General features: G+C 39.8%; 1 protein-coding gene across 2 annotated transcripts in view; it reads right to left on the reverse strand.

Annotated features, from left to right (window-relative positions):
• Window positions 1-26,408, reverse strand: part of ints3 (integrator complex subunit 3) — a 32,451-nt gene that overhangs the window by 1,221 nt on the left and 4,822 nt on the right. The window contains exons 5-27 of one of the 2 annotated variants that reach the window (XM_041809875.1): window positions 24,576-24,727; window positions 23,876-24,017; window positions 23,665-23,794; window positions 22,554-22,651; window positions 22,265-22,456; window positions 22,097-22,184; window positions 20,355-20,434; window positions 20,116-20,207; window positions 18,127-18,233; window positions 17,912-18,031; window positions 17,698-17,827; window positions 16,679-16,733; window positions 16,362-16,465; window positions 16,108-16,272; window positions 14,697-14,850; window positions 14,166-14,234; window positions 13,314-13,389; window positions 11,937-12,050; window positions 11,794-11,842; window positions 11,495-11,662; window positions 2,246-2,346; window positions 1,935-2,007; window positions 1,707-1,860 (exon numbers count right to left, since the gene is read on the reverse strand). In XM_041809875.1, the coding sequence (XP_041665809.1) occupies window positions 1,707-1,860; window positions 1,935-2,007; window positions 2,246-2,346; window positions 11,495-11,662; window positions 11,794-11,842; window positions 11,937-12,050; window positions 13,314-13,389; window positions 14,166-14,234; window positions 14,697-14,850; window positions 16,108-16,272; window positions 16,362-16,465; window positions 16,679-16,733; window positions 17,698-17,827; window positions 17,912-18,031; window positions 18,127-18,233; window positions 20,116-20,207; window positions 20,355-20,434; window positions 22,097-22,184; window positions 22,265-22,456; window positions 22,554-22,651; window positions 23,665-23,794; window positions 23,876-24,017; window positions 24,576-24,727 (2,613 nt within the window). Of the gene's footprint in view, window positions 1-1,706; window positions 1,861-1,934; window positions 2,008-2,245; window positions 2,347-11,494; window positions 11,663-11,793; window positions 11,843-11,936; window positions 12,051-13,313; window positions 13,390-14,165; window positions 14,235-14,696; window positions 14,851-16,107; window positions 16,273-16,361; window positions 16,466-16,678; window positions 16,734-17,697; window positions 17,828-17,911; window positions 18,032-18,123; window positions 18,234-20,115; window positions 20,208-20,354; window positions 20,435-22,096; window positions 22,185-22,264; window positions 22,457-22,553; window positions 22,652-23,664; window positions 23,795-23,875; window positions 24,018-24,575; window positions 24,728-26,408 lie in introns of both variants that reach the window. The other variant, XM_041809874.1, reaches the window with a different exon arrangement.

Consider the following 26,408-nt stretch of genomic DNA (forward strand, 5'->3'; position numbering starts at 1 on the left):
AGGGCGGAGTTTAGACAAGAGACAACAGGGCGGAGTTTAAACGACAACAGACAACAGGGCGGAGTTTAAACGACAACAGACAACAGGGCGGAGTTTAAACGACAACAGATGACGGGGGGAGTTTAGACTTCAAGAGACAACAGGGCGGAGTTTAAACGACAACAGACGACAGGGCGGAGTTTAAACGACAACAGATGACGGGGGGAGTTTAGACTTCAAGAGACAACAGGGCGGAGTTTAAACGACAACAGACGACAGGGCGGAGTTTAAACGACAACAGACAACAGGGCGGAGTTTAAACGACAACAGACAACAGGGCGGAGTTTAAACGACAACAGATGACGGGGGGAGTTTAGACTTCAAGAGACAACAGGGCGGAGTTTAAACGACAACAGACGACAGGGCGGAGTTTAAACGACAACAGACAACAGGGCGGAGTTTAAACGACAACAGACGACAGGGCGGAGTTTAAACGACAACGGACAACAGGGCGGAGTTTAAACGACAACAGACAACAGGGCGGAGTTTAAACGACAACAGACAACGGGGCGGAGTTTAAACGACAACAGACGACAGGGCGGAGTTTAAACGACAACGGACAACAGGAGGGAGTTTAAACGACAACAGACGACAGGGCGGAGTTTAAACGACAACGGACAACAGGAGGGAGTTTAAACGACAACAGACGACAGGGCGGAGTTTAAACGACAACGGACAACAGGAGGGAGTTTAAACGACAACAGACGACAGGGCGGAGTTTAAACGACAACAGACGACAGGGCGGAGTTTAAACGACAACAGACGACAGGGCGGAGTTTAAACGACAACAGACAACAGGAGGGAGTTTAAATGACAACAGATGACAGGGCGGAGTTTAAACAAGAGACAACAGGGCGGAGTTTAGACTTAAAGAAACAACAGGGCGGAGTTTAGACTTTAACAGACAACAGGGCGGAGTTTAGACTTAAAGAAACAACAGGGCGGAGTTTAGACTTTAACAGACAACAGGGCGGAATTTAGACTTTAAGAGACAACAGGGCGGAGTTTAGACTTTAACAGACAACAGGGCGGAGTTTTGACTTTAACAGACAACAGGGCGGAGTTTTGACTTTAACAGACAACAGGGCGGAGTTTAGACAAGAGACAACAGGGCGGAGTTTTGACTTTAACAGACAACAGGGCGGAGTTTTGACTTTAACAGACAACAGGGCGGAGTTTAGACTTTAACAGACAACTGGGTGGCGTTAAGACTTTAACAGACAACAGGGCGGAGTTTAGACTTCAAAAGACAACAGGGCGGAGTTTAGACTTCAAAAGACAACAGGGCGGAGTTTAGACTTCAAGAGACAACAGGGCGGAGTTTAAAATTTTAAGAGACAACAGGGCGGAGTTTAAGGTCAACCAAAGCTCGGGTCGTTCCCCATTACACTCTGCGTTAGGACAGGTGTGAAGGTGATGAACAGACCTATCAGATTCAGTTTTTTTCCTCCTGTAAATCGAACATTAACCAGTGTTGGGACACTTGGCCAGGGTTGAGACTGTAACTCAGAGACTCTGCAGGAGTTTGTCTGCTCCTTTAAATCCCTAAACTCAGACCCGTGTCAGATTTCTCTGTTGTGTTTTAATGAACAGGTGTGTTATTAACCAGAATCATTTCTTAGTGTCACCTCTACATGGTGACTGCCCTACTGTGACAGGAAACGTACCGAGGCGCTGCTGGAGGCGCTCTCCTCCTCATTGGTGGGCGGGGCCGCTCCTTTCCTGGAGCGTGGCGAGGTGGCCGGAGCTTTACGACGAGACTTTAGAGGTTTGGCCTGAGAATCCTCGTACTCCTCGGCCAGGGCGAAGAGATCACTGAACCTAGAGAGGAAGTGATGTCATCAGTACCTTGGCGATGTCATTAAGGAGGTAATGTGGTGTGTAATGGTGCGTACCTCATCTTGTGTGCTTCGTCACAGCTGGCCTGGACGTGCTGCAGAGCCTGAAGGATGGGCGTCTGAGTAAAGACTGGAACACAAACATGAAAGTTCTCATTCATCAGAGCAGATACTGTTACTGCCTGGACCTGGACCTGGACCTGGACCCAGTCAGGGAGTTCAGTCATGTCTCTGACTCTGACTGATTCACCCTCCTGGAACATTTCTTGGTTTTACTGTGGAGGAATAACTGACAGCATCTCCTTTAACTGAACCAGTCTGAGTCTGACCCTGATTGGTGGATACTGACAGGTCCCGCCCCTACTCACAGTTGTTCTTGGTGTTGCTCAGGCTCAGTCTCAGGTTGTCCATGTGCTCCAGGATCTGCTCCAGGGTCAGCTGAGCCAGTTTACTGCTGGAGCTCCGCAGGCTGAAACACAGACACAGAGCATGTCAGAGAACACGCCAACGCCGAGGTCAGAGAACACGCCAACGCCGAGGTCAGAGACGCCGAGGGTTCGTAAAAGGTGGTGAATAGTTTAGTACTGTGAGCCTGCGTCTCTGTCACTCCTTTAAAATCCCGCTGGATCCATCCTGACAGAGAGCTCCATTCAGCTCCTGCCCATGCGTCAGAGCGCAGAGACAAGTTGGAGAGATGGAGGGCAACTTTTTAAGTCGGTCTCTGTTATGAGCTGTGAGTAGGCTACAAATGAAGCCTCTTTATCTGTTATATTTCCATAGCTGATATCCACATGACACACCTGCAAACTCTGGGGTTTAAAGTGAGGTTTCCGGAGTGGGAGAGAGGGGGGAGTTGGGTGGGGGTGAATGAGAGAGAGAGAAAGCAACGGGCGCTGATCTATATCATCGATCACCCATCTGTTATACTTCCATGGTTTATATCCACATAATAAATGCGCAAACTTTGGTGTTTAAAGTGATGTTTCAGGGCGAGAGAGAGGGAGGAGGGGTCCAGTGAGGGTGAGCAAGCGAGGAGGAAGCAGTGGACACTGTTTTAAATCATCACTCACCCATTTAAATGACTTGGACTGATGCGAAATTTCGCCTAAAATCGAGCCTGTTCCGACAAGAAATGACGGACGAAAATTTCGCCGTGTTTCATCAGTGTGCAACCTTGATTAGAACTACATGAGCTCGACTTTCTTTTTGAACGTGTGAAAAAAATCGCACGAAATAATTGGACCCAGTGTGCAAAGGACATTATGTGTGACCATTATTATTAACCCCATTATTTCAGATGCAATCCTAGTGGAGCAAAAAGGACTTGGGAACAGAAGATCAAATATAAAAACATAGCGGTGGGTGACAAGGCTTTATTTCTTCACACTGTCTCTACTGTATGGATGAAATCACCAGAATGATCAATCATCTATCCCTAAATATTCTTTCTCTCCTAAGCACTCTTCTCTTTTTCTGTGCACCAACCAGGATCTTCTAAGAATGGGCAGGCCATTTTCCAAGAGAACTGATTGGTCAGGAGGCGGTGCTTTTATGCTCGCTGATCTCTTATCCAGAACATAACTTACTCCTGAGCAGGTTAGCCATTCAGCATAAGTTACCGCGGTGATTTATCCCGGTAAGAAGTGAATCAGCTTCATTGTACAGAAAATCCAGGGTTAATCCTGAAGTTATCTGGATAAGAGAAAATCCAGTTTCGTCGTACAGGCCTATGGTTCCCTATGGTTGTTGTTTATGTAGCTGTCATGGTTCCCTATGGTTGTTGTATATTTAGCTGTTGTTTATTCAGTTGTTGGTTATTTAGCTGTTGTTTATTCACTTGTTGGTTATTTAGCTGTTGTTTATTCACTTGTTGGTTATTTAGCTGTTGTTTATTCACTTGTTGGTTATTTAGCTGTTGTTTATTCACTTGTTGGTTATTTAGCTGTTGTTTATTCACTTGTTGGTTATTTAGCTGTTGTTTATTCACTTGTTGGTTATTTAGCTGTTGTTTATTCACTTGTTGGTTATTTAGCTGTTGTTTATTCACTTGTTGGTTATTTAGCTGTTGTTTATTCACTTGTTGGTTATTTAGCTGTTGTTTATTCACTTGTTGGTTATTTAGCTGTTGTTTATTCAGTTGTTGGTTATTTAGCTGTTGTTTATTCACTTGTTGGTTATTTAGCTGTTGTTTATTCACTTGTTGGTTATTTAGCTGTTGTTTATTCACTTGTTGGTTATTTAGCTGTTGTTTATTCACTTGTTGGTTATTTAGCTGTTGTTTATTCACTTGTTGGTTATTTAGCTGTTGTTTATTCACTTGTTGGTTATTTAGCTGTTGTTTATTCAGTTGTTGGTTATTTAGCTGTTGTTTATTCACTTGTTGGTTATTTAGCTGTTGGTTATTTAGCTGTTGTTTATTCAGTTGTTGGTTATTTAGCTGTTGTTTATTCACTTGTTGGTTATTTAGCTGTTGTTTATTCACTTGTTGGTTATTTAGCTGTTGTTTATTCAGTTGTTGGTTATTTAGCTGTTGTTTATTCAGTTGTTGGTTATTTAGCTGTTGTTTATTCACTTGTTGGTTATTTAGCTGTTGTTTATTCACTTGTTGGTTATTTAGCTGTTGTTTATTCAGTTGTTGGTTATTTAGCTGTTGTTTATTCAGTTGTTGGTTATTTAGCTGTTGTTTATTCACTTGTTGGTTATTTAGCTGTTGTTTATTCACTTGTTGGTTATTTAGCTGTTGTTTATTCAGTTGTTGGTTATTTAGCTGTTGTTTATTCAGTTGTTGGTTATTTAGCTGTTGTTTATTCAGTTGTTGGTTATTTAGCTGTTGTTTATTCACTTGTTGGTTATTTAGCTGTTGTTTATTCACTTGTTGGTTATTTAGCTGTTGTTTATTCAGTTGTTGGTTATTTAGCTGTTGTTTATTCAGTTGTTGGTTATTTAGCTGTTGTTTATTCAGTTGTTGGTTATTTAGCTGTTGTTTATTCACTTGTTGGTTATTTAGCTGTTGTTTATTCACTTGTTGGTTATTTAGCTGTTGTTTATTCACTTGTTGGTTATTTAGCTGTTGTTTATTCACTTGTTGGTTATTTAGCTGTTGTTTATTCACTTGTTGGTTATTTAGCTGTTGTTTATTCAGTTGTTGGTTATTTAGCTGTTGTTTATTCACTTGTTGGTTATTTAGCTGTTGTTTATTCAGTTGTTGGTTATTTAGCTGTTGTTTATTCAGTTGTTGGTTATTTAGCTGTTGTTTATTCAGTTGTTGGTTATTTAGCTGTTGTTTATTCAGTTGTTGGTTATTTAGCTGTTGTTTATTCAGTTGTTGGTTATTTAGCTGTTGTTTATTCAGTTGTTGGTTATTTAGCTGTTGTTTATTCAGTTGTTGGTTATTTAGCTGTTGTTTATTCAGTTGTTGGTTATTTAGCTGTTGTTTATTCAGTTGTTGGTTATTTAGCTGTTGTTTAGTCAGTTGTTGGTTATTTAGCTGTTGTTTATTCACTTGTTGGTTATTTAGCTGTTGTTTATTCACTTGTTGGTTATTTAGCTGTTGTTTATTCACTTGTTGGTTATTTAGCTGTTGTTTATTCACTTGTTGGTTATTTAGCTGTTGTTTATTCACTTGTTGGTTATTTAGCTGTTGTTTATTCACTTGTTGGTTATTTAGCTGTTGTTTATTCACTTGTTGGTTATTTAGCTGTTGTTTATTCAGCTGTTGTATATTTAGCTGTTGTTTATTCAGCTGTTGGTTATTTAGCTGTTGTTTATTCAGTTGTTGGTTATTTAGCTGTTGTTTATTCAGTTGTTGGTTATTTAGCTGTTGTTTATTCAGCTGTTGGTTATTTAGCTGTTGTTTATTCAGCTGTTGGTTATTTAGCTGTTGTTTATTCACTTGTTGGTTATTTAGCTGTTGTTTATTCAGTTGTTGGTTATTTAGCTGTTGTTTATTCAGTTGTTGGTTATTTAGCTGTTGTTTATTCAGTTGTTGGTTATTTAGCTGTTGGTTATTTAGCTGTTGTTTATTCAGTTGTTGTTTGTTTAGCTGTTGTTTATTCAGTTGTTGGTTATTTAGTTGTTGGTTATTTAGCTGTTGTTTATTCACTTGTTGTATATTTAGCTGTTGTTTATTCAGTTGTTGGTTATTTAGCTGTTGTTTATTCACTTGTTGGTTATTTAGCTGTTGTTTATTCAGTTGTTGGTTATTTAGCTGTTGTTTATTCACTTGTTGGTTATTTAGCTGTTGTTTATTCAGTTGTTGGTTATTTAGCTGTTGTTTATTCACTTGTTGGTTATTTAGCTGTTGTTTATTCACTTGTTGGTTATTTAGCTGTTGTTTATTCAGTTGTTGGTTATTTAGCTGTTGTTTATTCAGTTGTTGGTTATTTAGCTGTTGTTTATTCAGTTGTTGGTTATTTAGCTGTTGTTTATTCACTTGTTGGTTATTTAGCTGTTGTTTATTCACTTGTTGTATATTTAGCTGTTGTTTATTCAGTTGTTGTTTATTTAGCTGTTGTTTATTCAGTTGTTGGTTATTTAGCTGTTGGTTATTGAGCTGTTGTTTATTCACTTGTTGTATATTTAGCTGTTGTTTATTCAGTTGTTGGTTATTTAGCTGTTGTTTATTCACTTGTTGGTTATTTAGCTGTTGTTTATTCACTTGTTGGTTATTTAGCTGTTGTTTATTCACTTGTTGGTTATTTAGCTGTTGTTTATTCAGTTGTTGGTTATTTAGCTGTTGTTTATTCAGTTGTTGGTTATTTAGCTGTTGGTTATTTAGCTGTTGTTTATTCACTTGTTGTATATTTAGCTGTTGTTTATTCAGTTGTTGGTTATTTAGCTGTTGTTTATTCAGTTGTTGGTTATTTAGCTGTTGTTTATTCACTTGTTGGTTATTTAGCTGTTGTTTATTCAGTTGTTGGTTATTTAGCTGTTGTTTATTCAGTTGTTGGTTATTTAGCTGTTGTTTATTCACTTGTTGGTTATTTAGCTGTTGTTTATTCAGTTGTTGGTTATTTAGCTGTTGTTTATTCAGTTGTTGGTTATTTAGCTGTTGTTTATTCAGTTGTTGGTTATTTAGCTGTTGTTTATTCAGTTGTTGGTTATTTAGCTGTTGTTTATTCACTTGTTGGTTATTTAGCTGTTGTTTATTCAGTTGTTGGTTATTTAGCTGTTGTTTATTCACTTGTTGGTTATTTAGCTGTTGTTTATTCAGTTGTTGGTTATTTAGCTGTTGTTTATTCACTTGTTGGTTATTTAGCTGTTGTTTATTCACTTGTTGGTTATTTAGCTGTTGTTTATTCAGTTGTTGGTTATTTAGCTGTTGTTTATTCACTTGTTGGTTATTTAGCTGTTGTTTATTCACTTGTTGGTTATTTAGCTGTTGTTTATTCAGTTGTTGGTTATTTAGCTGTTGTTTATTCACTTGTTGGTTATTTAGCTGTTGTTTATTCACTTGTTGGTTATTTAGCTGTTGTTTATTCAGTTGTTGGTTATTTAGCTGTTGTTTATTCACTTGTTGGTTATTTAGCTGTTGTTTATTCACTTGTTGTATATTTAGCTGTTGTTTATTCAGTTGTTGGTTATTTAGCTGTTGTTTATTCAGTTGTTGGTTATTTAGCTGTTGTTTATTCAGTTGTTGGTTATTTAGCTGTTGTTTATTCACTTGTTGGTTATTTAGCTGTTGTTTATTCAGCTGTTGGTTATTTAGCTGTTGTTTATTCACTTGTTGGTTATTTAGCTGTTGTTTATTCACTTGTTGGTTATTTAGCTGTTGTTTATTCAGTTGTTGGTTATTTAGCTGTTGTTTATTCACTTGTTGGTTATTTAGCTGTTGTTTATTCACTTGTTGGTTATTTAGCTGTTGTTTATTCAGTTGTTGGTTATTTAGCTGTTGTTTATTCAGCTGTTGTATATTTAGCTGTTGTTTATTCAGCTGTTGGTTATTTAGCTGTTGTTTATTCACTTGTTGGTTATTTAGCTGTTGTTTATTCACTTGTTGGTTATTTAGCTGTTGTTTATTCAGCTGTTGGTTATTTAGCTGTTCTTTATTCAGCTGTTGGTTATTTAGCTGTTGTTTATTCAGTTGTTGGTTATTTAGCTGTTGTTTATTCAGTTGTTGGTTATTTAGCTGTTGTTTATTCAGTTGTTGGTTATTTAGCTGTTGGTTATTTAGCTGTTGTTTATTCAGTTGTTGTTTGTTTAGCTGTTGTTTATTCAGTTGTTGGTTATTTAGCTGTTGGTTATTTAGCTGTTGTTTATTCACTTATTGTATATTTAGCTGTTGTTTATTCAGTTGTTGGTTATTTAGCTGTTGTTTATTCACTTGTTGGTTATTTAGCTGTTGTTTATTCAGTTGTTGGTTATTTAGCTGTTGTTTATTCAGTTGTTGGTTATTTAGTTGTTGTTTATTCAGTTGTTGGTTATTTAGCTGTTGGTTATTTAGCTGTTGTTTATTCACTTGTTGTATATTTAGCTGTTGTTTATTCAGTTGTTGGTTATTTAGCTGTTGTTTATTCAGTTGTTGGTTATTTAGCTGTTGTTTATTCACTTGTTGGTTATTTAGCTGTTGTTTATTCAGTTGTTGGTTATTTAGCTGTTGTTTATTCAGTTGTTGGTTATTTAGCTGTTGTTTATTCAGTTGTTGGTTATTTAGCTGTTGTTTATTCAGTTGTTGGTTATTTAGCTGTTGTTTATTCAGTTGTTGGTTATTTAGCTGTTGGTTATTTAGCTGTTGTTTATTCAGTTGTTGTATATTTAGCTGTTGTTTATTCAGTTGTTGGTTATTTAGCTGTTGTTTATTCAGTTGTTGGTTATTTAGCTGTTGTTTATTCACTTGTTGTATATTTAGCTGTTGTTTATTCAGTTGTTGTTTATTTAGCTGTTGTTTATTCAGTTGTTGGTTATTTAGCTGTTGGTTATTGAGCTGTTGTTTATTCACTTGTTGTATATTTAGCTGTTGTTTATTCAGTTGTTGGTTATTTAGCTGTTGTTTATTCACTTGTTGTATATTTAGCTGTTGTTTATTCAGTTGTTGGTTATTTAGCTGTTGTTTATTCAGTTGTTGGTTATTTAGCTGTTGTTTATTCAGTTGTTGGTTATTTAGCTGTTTATTCAGTTGTTGGTTATTTAGCTGTTGGTTATTTAGCTGTTGTTTATTCACTTGTTGGTTATTTAGCTGTTGTTTATTCACTTGTTGGTTATTTAGCTGTTGTTTATTCACTTGTTGGTTATTTAGCTGTTGTTTATTCACTTGTTGGTTATTTAGCTGTTGTTTATTCACTTGTTGGTTATTTAGCTGTTGTTTATTCACTTGTTGGTTATTTAGCTGTTGTTTATTCAGTTGTTGGTTATTTAGCTGTTGTTTATTCACTTGTTGGTTATTTAGCTGTTGTTTATTCAGTTGTTGGTTATTTAGCTGTTGTTTATTCACTTGTTGGTTATTTAGCTGTTGTTTATTCAGTTGTTGGTTATTTAGCTGTTGTTTATTCAGTTGTTGGTTATTTAGCTGTTGTTTATTCAGCTGTTGGTTATTTAGCTGTTGTTTATTCAGTTGTTGGTTATTTAGCTGTTGTTTATTCACTTGTTGGTTATTTAGCTGTTGTTTATTCACTTGTTGGTTATTTAGCTGTTGTTTATTCAGTTGTTGGTTATTTAGCTGTTGTTTATTCAGTTGTTGGTTATTTAGCTGTTGTTTATTCACTTGTTGGTTATTTAGCTGTTGTTTATTCACTTGTTGGTTATTTAGCTGTTGTTTATTCACTTGTTGGTTATTTAGCTGTTGTTTATTCACTTGTTGGTTATTTAGCTGTTGTTTATTCACTTGTTGGTTATTTAGCTGTTGTTTATTCAGTTGTTGGTTATTTAGCTGTTGTTTATTCACTTGTTGGTTATTTAGCTGTTGTTTATTCACTTGTTGGTTATTTAGCTGTTGTTTATTCACTTGTTGGTTATTTAGCTGTTGTTTATTCACTTGTTGGTTATTTAGCTGTTGTTTATTCAGTTGTTGGTTATTTAGCTGTTGTTTATTCAGTTGTTGGTTATTTAGCTGTTGTTTATTCAGTTGTTGGTTATTTAGCTGTTGTTTATTCAGTTGTTGGTTATTTAGCTGTTGTTTATTCAGTTGTTGGTTATTTAGCTGTTGTTTATTCACTTGTTGGTTATTTAGCTGTTGTTTATTCAGTTGTTGGTTATTTAGCTGTTGTTTATTCACTTGTTGGTTATTTAGCTGTTGTTTATTCAGTTGTTGGTTATTTAGCTGTTGTTTATTCAGTTGTTGGTTATTTAGCTGTTGTTTATTCACTTGTTGGTTATTTAGCTGTTGTTTATTCACTTGTTGGTTATTTAGCTGTTGTTTATTCACTTGTTGGTTATTTAGCTGTTGTTTATTCAGTTGTTGGTTATTTAGCTGTTGTTTATTCACTTGTTGGTTATTTAGCTGTTGTTTATTCACTTGTTGGTTATTTAGCTGTTGTTTATTCAGTTGTTGGTTATTTAGCTGTTGTTTATTCAGTTGTTGGTTATTTAGCTGTTGTTTATTCACTTGTTGGTTATTTAGCTGTTGTTTATTCACTTGTTGGTTATTTAGCTGTTGTTTATTCACTTGTTGGTTATTTAGCTGTTGTTTATTCACTTGTTGGTTATTTAGCTGTTGTTTATTCAGTTGTTGGTTATTTAGCTGTTGTTTATTCACTTGTTGGTTATTTAGCTGTTGTTTATTCAGTTGTTGGTTATTTAGCTGTTGTTTATTCACTTGTTGGTTATTTAGCTGTTGTTTATTCAGTTGTTGGTTATTTAGCTGTTGTTTATTCACTTGTTGGTTATTTAGCTGTTGTTTATTCACTTGTTGGTTATTTAGCTGTTGTTTATTCAGTTGTTGGTTATTTAGCTGTTGTTTATTCAGTTGTTGGTTATTTAGCTGTTGTTTTATTCAGCTGTTGGTTATTTAGCTGTTGTTTATTCAGCTGTTGGTTATTTAGCTGTTGTTTATTCAGTTGTTGGTTATTTAGCTGTTGATTATTCAGTTGTTGGTTATTTAGCTGTTGTTTATTCAGCTGTTGGTTATTTAGCTGTTGTTTATTCAGTTGTTGGTTATTTAGCTGTTGTTTATTCAGTTGTTGGTTATTTAGCTGTTGTTTATTCAGTTGTTGGTTATTTAGCTGTTGTTTATTCACTTGTTGGTTATTTAGCTGTTGTTTATTCAGTTGTTGGTTATTTAGCTGTTGTTTATTCAGTTGTTGGTTATTTAGCTGTTGTTTATTCAGTTGTTGGTTATTTAGCTGTTGTTTATTCAGTTGTTGGTTATTTAGCTGTTGTTTATTCACTTGTTGGTTCTTTATTCAGTTGTTGGTTATTTAGCTGTTGTTTATTCACTTGTTGTATATTTAGCTGTTGTTTATTCAGTTGTTGGTTATTTAGCTGTTGTTTATTCACTTGTTGGTTATTTAGCTGTTGTTTATTCACTTGTTGGTTATTTAGCTGTTGTTTATTCACTTGTTGGTTATTTAGCTGTTGTTTATTCAGTTGTTGGTTATTTAGCTGTTGTTTATTCAGTTGTTGGTTATTTAGCTGTTGTTTATTCACTTGTTGGTTATTTAGCTGTTGTCCTTTAAAGGTCTCACCTCTGTCTCTTGCGGGGCTGGTTGTTGTTCTTGATCAGCTGGGCCTTGATGTGCTCTCCCAACGTGTCGTCATATTTTGAGGCCCAGTGCCTCAGGATGCTGGTGGTGAACTGATCGTCAGGATGACACGGTCGACTCAGGACCATCTTCACCATCTCCTCACTGGGCCTGAGACAGACAAACATCTATCAGTACTAATTAACAAACATGAACACCTGAAGAAAACAAAGCTAGCCATAGTTTCTGTATGTAAACAAAGTTCTCACTGAGAAGCTAGCATGAACAGTGAGTGAGCGTACTTCTCTCTGCGGAGCTGGAGCATCAGACAGGATAAGGCCTCAGGGTGTTCTGGAACAGAGACAATATCATCAGACAGAGGATCTAATCAGCCCTCTGATTGGCTGGTTCTCTCAGTAGCTATCTGATTGGCTGGGTCTATAACCTTTGTACTTGAGGTGCTGTAGGATGGGGATGATGGTCTCCAGAGGGATGCTGTGAGCCAGGAAGAGCTGCCATGTGCTGTACTGCTCAAACGTCTCCCAGTCCAGAGACTGAACTGTGGAAAGAACAGAACATGGACTAACATGTTACCGCAAAGTCTGTAATATATGGGCACAATGTGGAGCCAACACGGCTATTAGCTGTAATACGGTAGTTTAACCATGTGGAGCCAGCAGGGCTACTAGCTGTAATACGGTAGTTTAAACATGTGGAGCCAACACGGCTACTAGCTGTAATACGGTAGTTTAACCATGTGGAGCCAACAGGGCTACTAGATGTAATACGGTAGTTTAAACATGTGGAGCCAACACGGCTACTAGCTGTAATACGGTAGTTTAAACATGTGGAGCCAGCAGGGCTACTAGCTGTAATACGGTAGTTTAACCATGTGGAGCCAGCAGGGCTACTAGCTGTAATACGGTAGTTTAAACATGTGGAGCCAGCAGGGCTACTAGCTGTAATACGGTAGTTTAACCATGTGGAGCCAGCAGGGCTACTAGCTGTAATATGGTAGTTTAACCATGTGGAGCCAGCTGGGCTACTAGCTGTAATACGGTAGTTTAACCATGTGGAGCCAACAGGGCTACTAGCTGTAATACGGTAGTTTAAACATGTGGAGCCAGCAGGGCTACTAGCTGTAATACGGTAGTTTAAACATGTGGAGCCAACACGGCTACTAGCTGCACGGTAGTTTAAACATGTGGAGCCAGCAGGGCTACTAGCTGTAATACGGTAGTTTAAACATGTGGAGCCAACACGGCTACTAGCTGTAATACGGTAGTTTAAACATGTGGAGCCAGCAGGGCTACTAGCTGTAATACGGTAGTTTAAACATGTGGAGCCAGCAGGGCTACTAGCTGTAATACGGTAGTTTAAACATGTGGAGCCAGCAGGGCTACTAGCTGTAATACGGTAGTTTAAACATGTGGAGCCAGCAGGGCTACTAGCTGTAATACGGTAGTTTAAACATGTGGAGCCAACACGGCTACTAGCTGTAATACGGTAGTTTAAACATGTGGAGCCAGCAGGGCTACTAGCTGTAATACGGTAGTTTAAACATGTGGAGCCAACACGGCTACTAGCTGTAATACGGTAGTTTAAACATGTGGAGCCAGCAGGGCTACTAGCTGTAATACGGTAGTTTAAACATGTGGAGCCAGCAGGGCTACTAGCTGTAATACGGTAGATTAAACATGTGGAGCCAGCAGGGCTACTAGCTGTAATACGGTAGTTTAAACATGTGGAGCCACCATGTGTTAGTCTACATTTCTAATGACACTTCTTAAAGGTACTGTACTGTCTCTGTTTGTGGACTCACTGAGGATGTTGAGCACTGAGTCCTTCCTGAACATGACCAGGTTTCCCATCATCACATGACACATCAGCTCCTGCAGCTGCAAACACAAACAGTCATGAGTCCAGGTTATCATGGAAAATCCAGAGAATGATGACAGGTTAGATGAATGCATTTTTAAACTCTACACATACAAGAAATAAGGGGCATAAGAACACATCAGATTCAGTTTTGCTGTACTGTAGGAAAAATCATAGTTAAAAATAAGAAAAAAATCATATTTAAAAATAAGAAAAAAATCATGGTTTAAGATAAGAAAAAATCAGAGTTAAAAATAAGGAAATAGCATGGTTTTAAATTAAAAAAAAATATAGTTAAAAATAAGGAAAATCCTGATTAAAAATGAGGAATTATGGAGAGATCCTAGCCTAGCTGTGACTGAAGAAGCAGAACAGGCTGTAATAGGAATAAACAATGAGACCATCCGACCTTAGAGAAAACTAGGTAGCCTACAAGAGGATGTGCTGATAACTTTTAGGATCTGGCAACCCTGTTTTAACCAGGTGGTAAAGATTAACCCTTCTGAACTGAAGCATGACCCCAAACTCCATGGTACGAACTGAACCGTTGCACCCCACCCCATTATCCAGGCCTGTTAGAGGACTCTGGTCTGATTCCAGTCAGACTAATGTGGATGAAGCCTCCAGTTCTGGTCAGACCAAAGATCCCAACGCCACAGAGTGGTTTTAGACCGTCTGTGGTCCCAGTCAGGGGTCTAGAGCAGACTGGGGACTTCAGACATCAGTTTGACTTTTCTCTGTCGCTATGGAAACACTATGGGATCATCCCCGGTGATCAGGTGAGTTTTGTTGTTACCTGTGTGGAGTCGATGACGGCTACGATCATGTTCAGCAGCTCGCCGCTCCGTAGCGTCTCATCTGGAAACTAAAAGACAACCAATGAGAGGAGAGCAGACCCAGAGTTCACCGGAGTTCACCTGAGTGGGTGAGTCAGCCTACCTCAGTGTGGATGGAGGGGTGAGGGTTACCTGAGTGGGTGAGGGTTACCTGAGTGGGTGAGTCAGCCTACCTCAGTGTGGATGGAGGGGTGAGGGTTACCTGAGTGGGTGAGGGTTACCTGAGTGGGTGAGTCAGCCTACCTCAGTGTGGATGGAGGGGTGAGGGTTACCTGAGTGGGTGAGGGTTACCTGAGTGGGTGAGGGTTACCTGAGTGGGTGAGTCAGCCTACCTCAGTGTGGATGGAGGGGTGAGGGTTACCTGAGTGGGTGAGGGTTACCTGAGTGGGTGAGTCAGCCTACCTCAGTGTGGATGGAGGGGTGAGGGTTACCTGAGTGGGTGAGGGTTACCTGAGTGGGTGAGGGTTACCTGAGTGGGTGAGTCAGCCTACCTCAGTGTAGATGGAGGGGGTGAGGTAGCACAGCAGCCGGACGTCGTCCTCCTGGCACGCCTTCATGTCCATCATCAGACAGGTGTGAAGGTCGCCGAGGGCGGTGGCCTGAGCGAACGACTCATACAGCATCATCTTACCGTTGGCCGCTTTACTGCAGACACAGACACGCCCATTAACCCTTTATGGACCAGTCCATGGAAACGCCTAGAGCTTTTCTGAAGCACTGTGACTTCACTCCTGCCACTCTTCCACCATATATGGTCCTTTAACCATATATACATACATACATATATGTGTATATATATATATATATATATATATATATATATATATATTCAAACCTTTATTTATTCTCGAAAGGACATTGAGGTTTCCCTCATTTCCAATGCCGTCGAGATTACAGACACATTAAAACCACAGCACAATAAAACAAGTACAGTGTATAGAACAATCACTGTGAACAACAATCTCATCAGTGACAAGGTAGATAAAATGAAATCAGGTAAAACAGTTGCAGCGAGAAACACAATGGCTAGAAATCAAAGTTCTGAACTCTGAAAGAGAGGGAAGAACATCAACTTTTAGAGAGTGTTATATATAATAAGTATTTGTATAATTCTAATTATATACATAAAAAATATTATATACTCATAATTATGTTAGAGGATCATTATGACAACTCAGAGATGAATCAAAAAGCTGCTTTTCCATAAAAGTTAGGACAGGGTCAGAGAGTTGTTGAGGTTGTCTTTAGTTTTTTTTAGAGGAAATAGTCGATATGGCACGGTGGAACCCCCATTTTTTATCTTATATACAAACAAAACACCCATAATTATCACACATATTCAACAACTTAGAGGATTTTAGCAGACTCATAGTAAATAAAAACTCATTTATGCCATTTAAGTTTGATAAAACTGTTCTACTTTTGTAACACTGACTAAAATCACATATTTATTCCACTTATTTTTCTGTATAATCCACTTTTAAACCTACACCACCACAAGTATTTACATTTTTGAATAGTTTAAGCAGAAATAAGCCTAGCAGTAAAAATAAAAACTGGCATAACCACACAAGTATAGTAAAACTGTTATAAAGTTATTCAAATGAGCAAAAATCTCTTTTTTTTTATTCATACATTGGATTTTTCTGTAAATTAGTCAAATACACCACTCTTTAGTTTTATAAACCTGTGGGAACATCTAGAGGCTGTCATCCTACATTATAATGTTATTAGTCAAGAAAACACCCCTAGGGGGATTCTTCATGGATGTAGAGACAGGAATAAAGGTACTACAGGATGACCTCTGACCTGAATCAGCTGATTTTCTGCCTGTTGGGTGACCAGCAGGTCCTCTCATATATAATTGACCTCCTCAGGAGCTGTGACATCCTGTCATCTCACCTGGCCTTCAGGTAGTAGAGCAGGTGGTATCCGATCTTTGGTTGTTTCTGGTAAAACTCGGCCAGCATGTCCAGCAGCACGGAGAAACCCGAGTTATCCTCCTGCATGGTGACCAGGTTCCTGAAGATCAGACACACGGGTCTGCACACTGAGTCCTCCAGAGACCTGACGGATCAGAGAGAGACGAACATCTAAACCAGGCCAGACTAGCTCTGTGTTGGTGACGTATGATGGTGTTTAAACGGGCGTCTCACTCCTCAGTGATCTCCTCAGGCAGCACGTCTCCTCTGAAGTGATCCTTGAACAGCTCAGCCAGGCAGGAGGCCAGAGACGACATCTGCTCCGTGTCAAAGTCCTCCTAGAACAAAACAGGCAGAGATATGAGCTTAGGAGAACCCAAATCACTGGCGCCTGGCTGATGCCAGAGCAACTATAGGTGTGTCAGGTGTAGACGTGAACGAGGAGAGAGGAATCAGCGGTAGTGTCAGAGCAGAGGAGGGAATATTTAAACATCAGGGAGCCTCTGATGTGAGGCGTTAGGACATGTTTAATAGACTAGAATAGAACTCACCTCTAAGATCAGATCCACGATTTCCTGCATCACCTCACACTGAGTCTCTGTGTCACTGCAGAGAAAAGTCACCATTACTGTTATTCACCATGAACGAGCTCTACATGTGCAGTCTGTCGTCAGTTAAACCGCCCTGACAAAGCTCTGAGGATCAGTGTATGCTATGGCCAATAGAGATGAGAAACCTCCATCCTAGCTTTCTGTTTCTCTGTTTTTCTTTTTATCATTTTCAAAAATGAAATTAAAAAATAAAACATGGTTGGTATTTCCTCTTATTGTTTTTGTGTCCTGATCTAAAAAGATCATTGAACAGAACAGCATTAATGTAACATTTTTTTTCTCAACACCTGCATCAGGTACCGCACAAATGAAAAAAGAATGTTACGTCACTAGTAGGGATGCACCATATCACCGGTCTGGTATCAGCAGAAATCAACATTTCTGCTGATTTTTTGGCTGTGTTTTTCAGCGGAGATCAACCGTAAATTTTGTCCACACATGATAATAAATTAGTGAGTTTTAGTCGACCCAACAGACTTAGGTGAGGTCTTGATCTTTATTCATCCTCATTCTTTAAACTTTAATGTGTTTTTGAAGGACTACAGTTTGTTTCTTTGGTCATCCTTAAACCTTAAAGTGTCCAAAAGGACTGAAATTATTTGTCAAACCTTTTTTAAAAGTCGATATCAGTATCAGCTAAAATGAATCTGTAAATATCTGCTTGTTGGACATCGGTGTGCTCCATCCTCTAACCCTTCTTTGATTCAGACTCACTGTGTCTGGACGGCTTCATTCTGTGATGTTAACACTACTTTATGGTTCCAGAAGTTTCTACCATGATTTCACCTCTAACCATAAACTGGTCTGGGTCAGGTGGTGACTTCAGACTTGGTCACCATGGTAACGGAATCAGGGAACACAGAGCCAGCATCATGGCTATGAAACCTGTAAGTCCAGCAGACCTGACCTCATCCCTCTGTATCTGAGGACCTTAAGGAGGACTGTCCGTGGACTATCACCTGGTTTTCTGCAGCTGCTGAACTTTCTCCTTCATGGTGTCGTCTAATTGGTTGAGCCATGGTGTGATGTCAGCAGGCTCCTCGATCACGGCCTCTTTGATTGGATGGAACCTGAACTCCCTCTTCTTTCCTGCTCAGTGATTGGTCGACAGGTAGCAGGTTATTTACATTAAAAATAAAGCATGTCTAATCATTGGCTAGATCTAAATAGCACCTTTGTTGTTGACCTCCTCCTCGTCATCGCTGAAGGCCGCCTCCGTGGGGTCGTAGCAGCCTTCATCCTTCTCCAGCATGTGGTTCTCCATCTCCATTGAAACAGCCTCCTCCATTTTTACTGCAGAACACAGGAGAACATTTAAATCTTAAAGTTTGATGTTAGAGCGCCACCGAGTGTTCATTTAGAGACACAGGCTGGATCACTACTACTACCTTCAGTAGGGGGCGACGGAGAGCTGCAGAACTCAGGGAATCTCTCTCTGAGCATTGATCGAAGCTCCCGGTCCAACTTTGGGTTATCGAACAGAGGAGCCAGATGACTGAGAGACAGAGATGATCATCAATAATCAATAATGGTTACCATATAGACAGAGATGATCATCAATAATCAATAATGGTTACCATACAGACAGAGATGATCATCAATAATCAATAATGGTTACCATACAGACAGAGATGATCATCAATAATCAATAATGGTTACCATACAGACAGAGATGATCATCAGTAATCAATAATGGTTACCATATAGACAGAGATGATCATCAATAATCAATAATGGTTACCATACAGACAGAGATGTTCATCAATAATCAATAATGGTTATCATACAGACAGAGATGATCATCAATAATCAATAATGGTTACCATACAGACAGAGATGATCATCAATAATCAATAATGGTTATCATACAGACAGAGATGATCATCAATAATCAATAATGGTTACCATACAGACAGAGATGATCATCAATAATCAATAATGGTTACCATACAGACAGAGATGATCATCAATAATCAATAATGGTTACCATACAGACAGAGATGATCATCAATAATCAATAATGGTTACCATACAGACAGAGATGATCATCAATAATCAATAATGGTTATCATACAGACAGAGATGATCATCAATAATCAATAATGGTTACCATACAGACAGAGATGATCATCAATAATCAGTAATGGTTACCATACAGACAGAGATGATCATCAGTAATCAATAATGGTTACCATATAGACAGAGATGATCATCAATAATCAATAATGGTTACCATACAGACAGAGATGATCATCAATAATCAATAATGGTTATCATACAGACAGAGATGATCATCAATAATCAATAATGGTTACCATACAGACAGAGATGATCATCAATAATCAATAATGGTTAGCATACAGAGATGATCATCAATAATCAATAATGGTTACCATACAGACAGAGATGATCATCAATAATCAATAATGGTTATCATACAGACAGAGATGATCATCAATAATCAATAATGGTTATCATACAGACAGAGATGATCATCAATAATCAATAATGGTTACCATACAGACAGAGATGATCATCAATAATCAGTAATGGTTACCATACAGACAGAGATGATCATCAATAATCAATAATGGTTACCATACAGACAGAGATGATCATCAATAATCAATAATGGTTACCATACAGACAGAGATGATCATCAATATCAATAATGGTTACCATACAGACAGAGATGATCATCAATATCAATAATGGTTACCATACAGACAGAGATGATCATCAATAATCAATAATGGTTACTATACAGACAGAGATGATCATCAATAATCAATAATGGTTACCATACAGACAGAGATGATCATCAATAATCAATAATGGTTACTATACAGACAGAGATGATCATCAATAATCAATAATGGTTACTATACAGACAGAGATGATCATCAATAATCAATAATGGTTACTATACAGACAGAGATGATCATCAATAATCAATAATGGTTACCATACAGACAGAGATGATCATCAATAATCAATAATGGTTACCATACAGACAGAGATGATCATCAATAATCAATAATGGTTACTATACAGACAGAGATGATCATAAATAATCAATAATGGTTACCATACAGACAGAGATGATCATCAATAATCAATAATGGTTACTATACAGACAGAGATGATCATCAATAATCAATAATGGTTACCATACAGACAGAGATGATCATCAATAATCAATAATGGTTACTATACAGACAGAGATGATCATCAATAATCAATAATGGTTACTATACAGACAGAGATGATCATCAATAATCAATAATGGTTACCATACAGACAGAGATGATCATCAATAATCAGTAATGGTTATCATATAGGGAACTATCCGACCTATCAGACAGGAAGTTACTCACGCCAGCACTCTCTTCTCCATGATGAAGGTCAGCGAGTTGAAGACGCCCTGACGCACCTGAGACTCCAACGGAGGAAAGAAGTGAGGGATGATCTGAGGACACAAGGGAGGAAGGAGAGAGGAGAGGAAGGAAACGAGTTAGGACAAAATAAACTGAAGACATAAAAATACCATCCTCTGTGGACTACAGTACCCATGAGCCTCTGCTGCTAGTGACATCTAAGTATGGTAGTCTGTTACCCTGCACATGAAGTCCAGCAGCGTGGCGGTGATGGCTGGGTGTGGCTTCATTGAGTGATGCATCACCAGGATAGCAGGTTCTAAAATAGGAAGGGGAAACAGTGAGTTCCAATCTCACCTGGAGAGTTAGTCCAGGTAAACAGACCTGTCACACCTGGAGAGTTAGTCCAGGTAAACAGACCTGTCACACCTGGAGAGTTAGTCCAGGTAAACAGACCTGTCACACCTGGAGAGTTAGTCCAGGTAAACAGACCTGTCACACCTGGAGAGTTAGTCCAGGTAAACAGACCTGTCACACCTGGAGTTAGTCCAGGTAAACAGACCTGTCACACCTGGAGAGTTAGTCCAGGTAAACAGACCTGTCACACCTGGAGAGTTAGTCCAGGTAAACAGACCTGTCACACCTGGAGAGTTAGTCCAGGTAAACAGACCTGTCACACCTGGAGTTAGTCCAGGTAAACAGACCTGTCACACCTGGAGAGTTAGTCCAGGTAAACAGACCTGTCACACCTGGAGTTAGTCCAGGTAAACAGACCTGTCACACCTGGAGAGTTAGTCCAGGTAAACAGACCTGTCACACCTGGAGAGTTAGTCCAGGTAAACAGACCTGTCACACCTGGAGTTGGTCCAGGTAAACAGACCTTTCACACCTGGAGAGTTAGTCCAGGTAAACAGACCTGTCACACCTGGAGAGTTAGTCCAGGTAAACAGACCTGTCACACCTGGAGTTAGTCCAGGTAAACAGACCTGTCACACCTGGAGAGTTAGTCCAGGTAAACAGACCTGTCACACCTGGAGTTAGTCCAGGTAAACAGACCTGTCACACCTGGAGAGTTAGTCCAGGTAAACAGACCTGTCACACCTGGAGAGTTAGTCCAGGTAAACAGACCTGTCACACCTGGAGTTAGTCCAGGTAAACAGACCCGTCACACCTGGAGTTAGTCCAGGTAAACAGACCTGTCACACCTGGAGAGTTAGTCCAGGTAAACAGACCTGTCACACCTGGAGAGTTAGTCCAGGTAAACAGACCTGTCACACCTGGAGTTAGTCCAGGTAAACAGACCTGTCACACCTGGAGAGTTAGTCCAGGTAAACAGACCTGTCTCACCTGGAGAGTTAGTCCAGGTAAACAGACCTGTCACACCTGGAGAGTTAGTCCAGGTAAACAGACCTGTCACACCTGGAGAGTTAGTCCAGGTAAACAGACCTGTCACACCTGGAGAGTTAGTCCAGGTAAACAGACCTGTCACACCTGGAGAGTTAGTCCAGGTAAACAGACCCGTCACACCTGGAGAGTTAGTCCAGGTAAACAGACCTGTCACACCTGGAGAGTTAGTCCAGGTAAACAGACCCGTCACACCTGGAGAGTTAGTCCAGGTAAACAGACCTGTCACACCTGGAGTTAGTCCAGGTAAACAGACCTGTCACACCTGGAGAGTTAGTCCAGGTAAACAGACCTGTCACACCTGGAGTTAGTCCAGGTAAACAGACCCGTCACACCTGGAGTTAGTCCAGGTAAACAGACCTGTCACACCTGGAGAGTTAGTCCAGGTAAACAGACCTGTCACACCTGGAGAGTTAGTCCAGGTAAACAGACCTGTCACACCTGGAGAGTTAGTCCAGGTAAACAGACCTGTCACACCTGGAGAGTTAGTCCAGGTAAACAGACCTGTCACACCTGGAGAGTTAGTCCAGGTAAACAGACCTGTCTTCCAGGTAAAAACTGACAGGTGAAGGTGTACCTATGTTCATGATGCTGTCTTTCTCTGGGTTGAAGAACAGCCAATCGTAGAAGAGAGCCAGCTTGGCGTTTGAGGCGGCCACGTTCGACTGCAGACATAAAACGTTCGATCAGTTCATGATCCTTTTTAACTTCAGATTAGAACAGCTGTAGTCTCCGCCCCCCTTACCGTGCAGGTGGTGAGCAGCCAGCCAATGATAGCCCAGCGTGGCAGGATGTCAGAGCTCAGCACCTCATTGGACGGATGGACCACCCCGCAGATATACCTGATCAGATCGCAGCGCAGTGATTGGCTCTCTGCCGTGGAGAGGTACTGCCTCTGAAACCAGTCTTGGTACCGTTTCTGCTGCCCAAACCTCACCTGAGCACAGGTAACACAAAGATGACAGTCAGCTGATACACATCCAGGAAGGATCAGGATCAATAAAGACCATCAGTCTGAGCACGCTCAGTGTTACCCTGGAGGTCATGAACAGCAGCTTCGTCTCCATGTCCGGTGTGAGCCGACACGCCAGAAACTTCCTGGAGGTCCGAGCCGTCAGCAGCTGAAGAACACCTGAGACAGAGTTCAAAGGTCAAACAACCCGTGATCACCAACCTTAGGACACGGCCATTTAGAGCCTGATTTAACCAAAGACCAGTACAAGGCCTGGCTCAGTCCTCAGCCTCAGGGGTCAGTCTGAGTATTGTATTGCTGCTGATAGTCAGAGTGTCCCCGATCCAGAACCAGAAAAATCTAACTGGACTACCTTTGAAGAGCTTTAAATGTTTTAACTCCGTTATCAGGGACTGAGATCCAGGGTCATCTAAACCTCAGGGTTGTATTAGTGGATTTAAAACCACAACTAGGGGACGTGACCGGATCAGTGAACTGAGGATTGTGGGTAGTGTAGTTTTACCAGTGAACTGAGGATTGTGGGTAGTGTAGTTTTACCAGTGAACTGAGGATTGTGGGTAGTGTAGTTTTACCAGTGAACTGAGGATTGTGGGTAGTGTAGTTTTACCAGTGAACGGAGGATTGTGGGTAGTGTAGTTTTACCAGTGAACTGAGGATTGTGGGTGGTGTAGTTTTACCAGTGAACTGAGGATTGTGGGTAGTGTAGTATTACCAGTGAACTGAGGATTGTGGGTAGTGTGGAATTACCACTGAACTGAGGATTGTGGGTAGTGTTGTTTTACCAGTGAACTGAGGATTGTGGGTAGTGTAATTTTACCAGTGAACTGGCTGATTGTGGGTAGTGTAGTATTACCAGTGACCTGAGGACTTATGGGTAGTGTAGTATTACCAGTGAACTGAGGATTGTGGGTAGTGTAGTATTATCAGTGAACTGAGGACTTATGGGTAGTGTAGTATTATCAGTGAACTGAGGATTGTGGGTAGTGTAGTATTACCAGTGACCTGAGGACCTATGGGTAGTGTAGTATTACCAGTGAACTTAGGATTGTGGGTAGTGTAGTATTACCAGTGACCTGAGGACTTATGGGTAGTGTAGTATTACCAGTGAACTGATGATTGTGGGTAGTGTAGTATTACCAGTGAACTGAGGATTGTGGGTAGTGTAGTTTTACCAGTGAACTGAGGACTGAGGACTTGTGGGTTGTGCAGCAGGTCTCTCCACAGCAGCTCCATCTCAGGAATGCGTGCAACGTTCTGCAGCAGACGAACCAGATCTCTGCCAATGATCAGACACTCCATGAACTACAGAGATGCAGAGAAAGACGGGGTTATCACTGTGACCACCGGGTGGAGCCATACTGGTCTAATGCCTTTCCTCCTTACCTTCTCTCTTAACATGCTGATGCAGAAGTCCACCTCTTTCTGACGTAGAGGCAGCAGGTTTGGCGCTCCATGGTCGACGATGAGGCGGAGGTAGGTGTAGACTGACATGGCAATGAGCATCCCACTCTTCAACACCCACTCCCTAAAGGGGACAGTGTCAGCTGCTTTACAGGAAATACTTCACAATAAAAGTCCTAAAGCTCATCTGTGAATCAACCTACACATTTAACACCACAGAAGTATGTCTGGATTATTAATGTCAAATATGTGGGCGCCATTTCGGAGAGGTATAACCTAAGTCTCCAGCATGCCCTAGACCATTTCTCAGGCACGGTTACAGGCACAGTATGTCTGTCTTCACAGTGATCAAATGAGCCACCCTTTGGGGTCAGGTATACTCTAAACCAGGACTAGGTTTCTGATGTGTACTATGCCCAGAGTTCATAGTGCCATGTGGCCTCAGCTGGTCCTGGAGAAACACTTCAATGACTATATCTCCTCAGGTGTATTAAATATATTCCTGTAGATTTATACCAGGCAGAGCTACATCTGGTAATAGTTTTAATACACAAACGTTCAGGATTAAAGCCTCCTGGTTCTACTGAACCAAGTACCCTGATCATACAAAGGTGTCTGTTGTCCCCTGCACAGGTACGTCTGGATGAAGTGTGGTTAAAAGGACGATGTAAAGGGGACTTACTTTTGGTCCAGCAGGATGTCCAGCACGCTCTCAGCCAACCACAGGTTCTTAGTGGAGATATCTCCACCTGCGATCTGTTTCAGCAGCGTCATGACGACACCGTCAGCTCCCATGACACCACTCTTCACCAGCTCTCTGACCAGCCACACCAGCTGCAGAGAGAACAGACCAACCTGTCAGCAACCTTCAACCTTCCATCAGTGCTAGAACACAGATATACAAACTCACCTTCCCTAATGTCGCCACCTTTTAAGGAGTGAGGGTTTCCCCTCATTCCTCAGGTCCAGACACTTTTCCACAAGTTTCCATCTACAGTCGACTGATTTTCAAAATGGAGGGAAAAGCCCCAACATCCCAAGCTTCACCAATATTCAGTCCTCTGCCTCTGATGATGATGTCATCTAATAAAGCCTATAAGACACTGTCTTAGCTGTGATTATGATGTCATCCCTAAAACCCTAGAAAACATTCCATCCATGCTTTTAAAAATCCTCATCCTTTAAAGCATATACAACATTCCATCCTAGCCGTTAAAAATGACCTCATCCCATAAAGACTGTACTACATTCCATCCTAGCCTTTAAAAATGACCTCATCCTTTAAAGACTATACAACATTCCATCCAAGCCTTTAAAAATGACCTCATCCTTTAAAGACTATACAACATTCCATCCTAGCCTTTAAAAATGACCTCATCCCTTAAAGATTATACAACATTCCATCCATGCCTTTAAAAATGACCTCATCCTTTGAAGCCTATACAACATTCCATCCATGCTTTTAAAAATTGACCTCATCCATTAAAGCAAATACAACATTCCATCCTAGCTGTTAAAAATGATGACATTGTTTAAAGTCTATACAACATTCCATCCTAGCCGTTAAAAATGACCTCATCCCTTAAAGATTATACAACATTCCATCCTAGCCTTTAAAAATGACCTCATCCTTTGAAGCCTATACAACATTCCATCCATGCTTTTAAAAATTGACCTCATCCATTAAAGCATATACAACATTCCATCCTAGCCGTTAAAAATGATGACATTGTTTAAAGTCTATACAACATTCCATCCTAGCCGTTAAAAATGACCTCATCCCTTAAAGATTATACAACATTCCATCCTAGCCTTTAAAAATGACCTCATCCTTTGAAGCCTATACAACATTCCATCCTAGCCTTTAAAAATGACCTCAGCCTTTGAAGCCTATACAACATTCCATCCATGCATTTAAAAATTAACCTCATCCATTAAAGCATATACAACATTCCATCCTAGCCGTTAAAAATGATGACATTGTTTAAAGTCTATACAACATTCCATCCTAGCCGTTAAAAATGACCTCATCCCTTAAAGATTATACAACATTCCATCCTAGCCTTTAAAAATGACCTCATCCTTTGAAGCCTATACAACATTCCATCCATGCCTTTAAAAATGACCTCATCCCTTAAAGATTATACAACATTCCATCCATGCCTTTAAAAATGACCTCATCCTTTGAAGCCTATACAACATTCCATCCATGCTTTTAAAAATTGACCTCATCCATTAAAGCATATACAACATTCCATCCTAGCCGTTAAAAATGATGACATTGTTTAAAGTCTATACAACATTCCATCCTAGCTGTTAAAAATGACCTCATCCCTTAAAGATTATACAACATTCCATCCATGCCTTTAAAAATGACCTCATCCTTTGAAGCCTATACAACATTCCATCCATGCTTTTAAAAATTGACCTCATCCATTAAAGCATATACAACATTCCATCCTAGCCTTTAAAAATGACCTCATCCTTTAAAGCCTAAACATCCCACCCACTGCCT

Source organism: Cheilinus undulatus, linkage group 16, assembly GCF_018320785.1.
Source record: "Cheilinus undulatus linkage group 16, ASM1832078v1, whole genome shotgun sequence".
In the NCBI taxonomy this organism is placed as follows: Eukaryota; Metazoa; Chordata; class Actinopteri; order Labriformes; family Labridae; genus Cheilinus; species Cheilinus undulatus.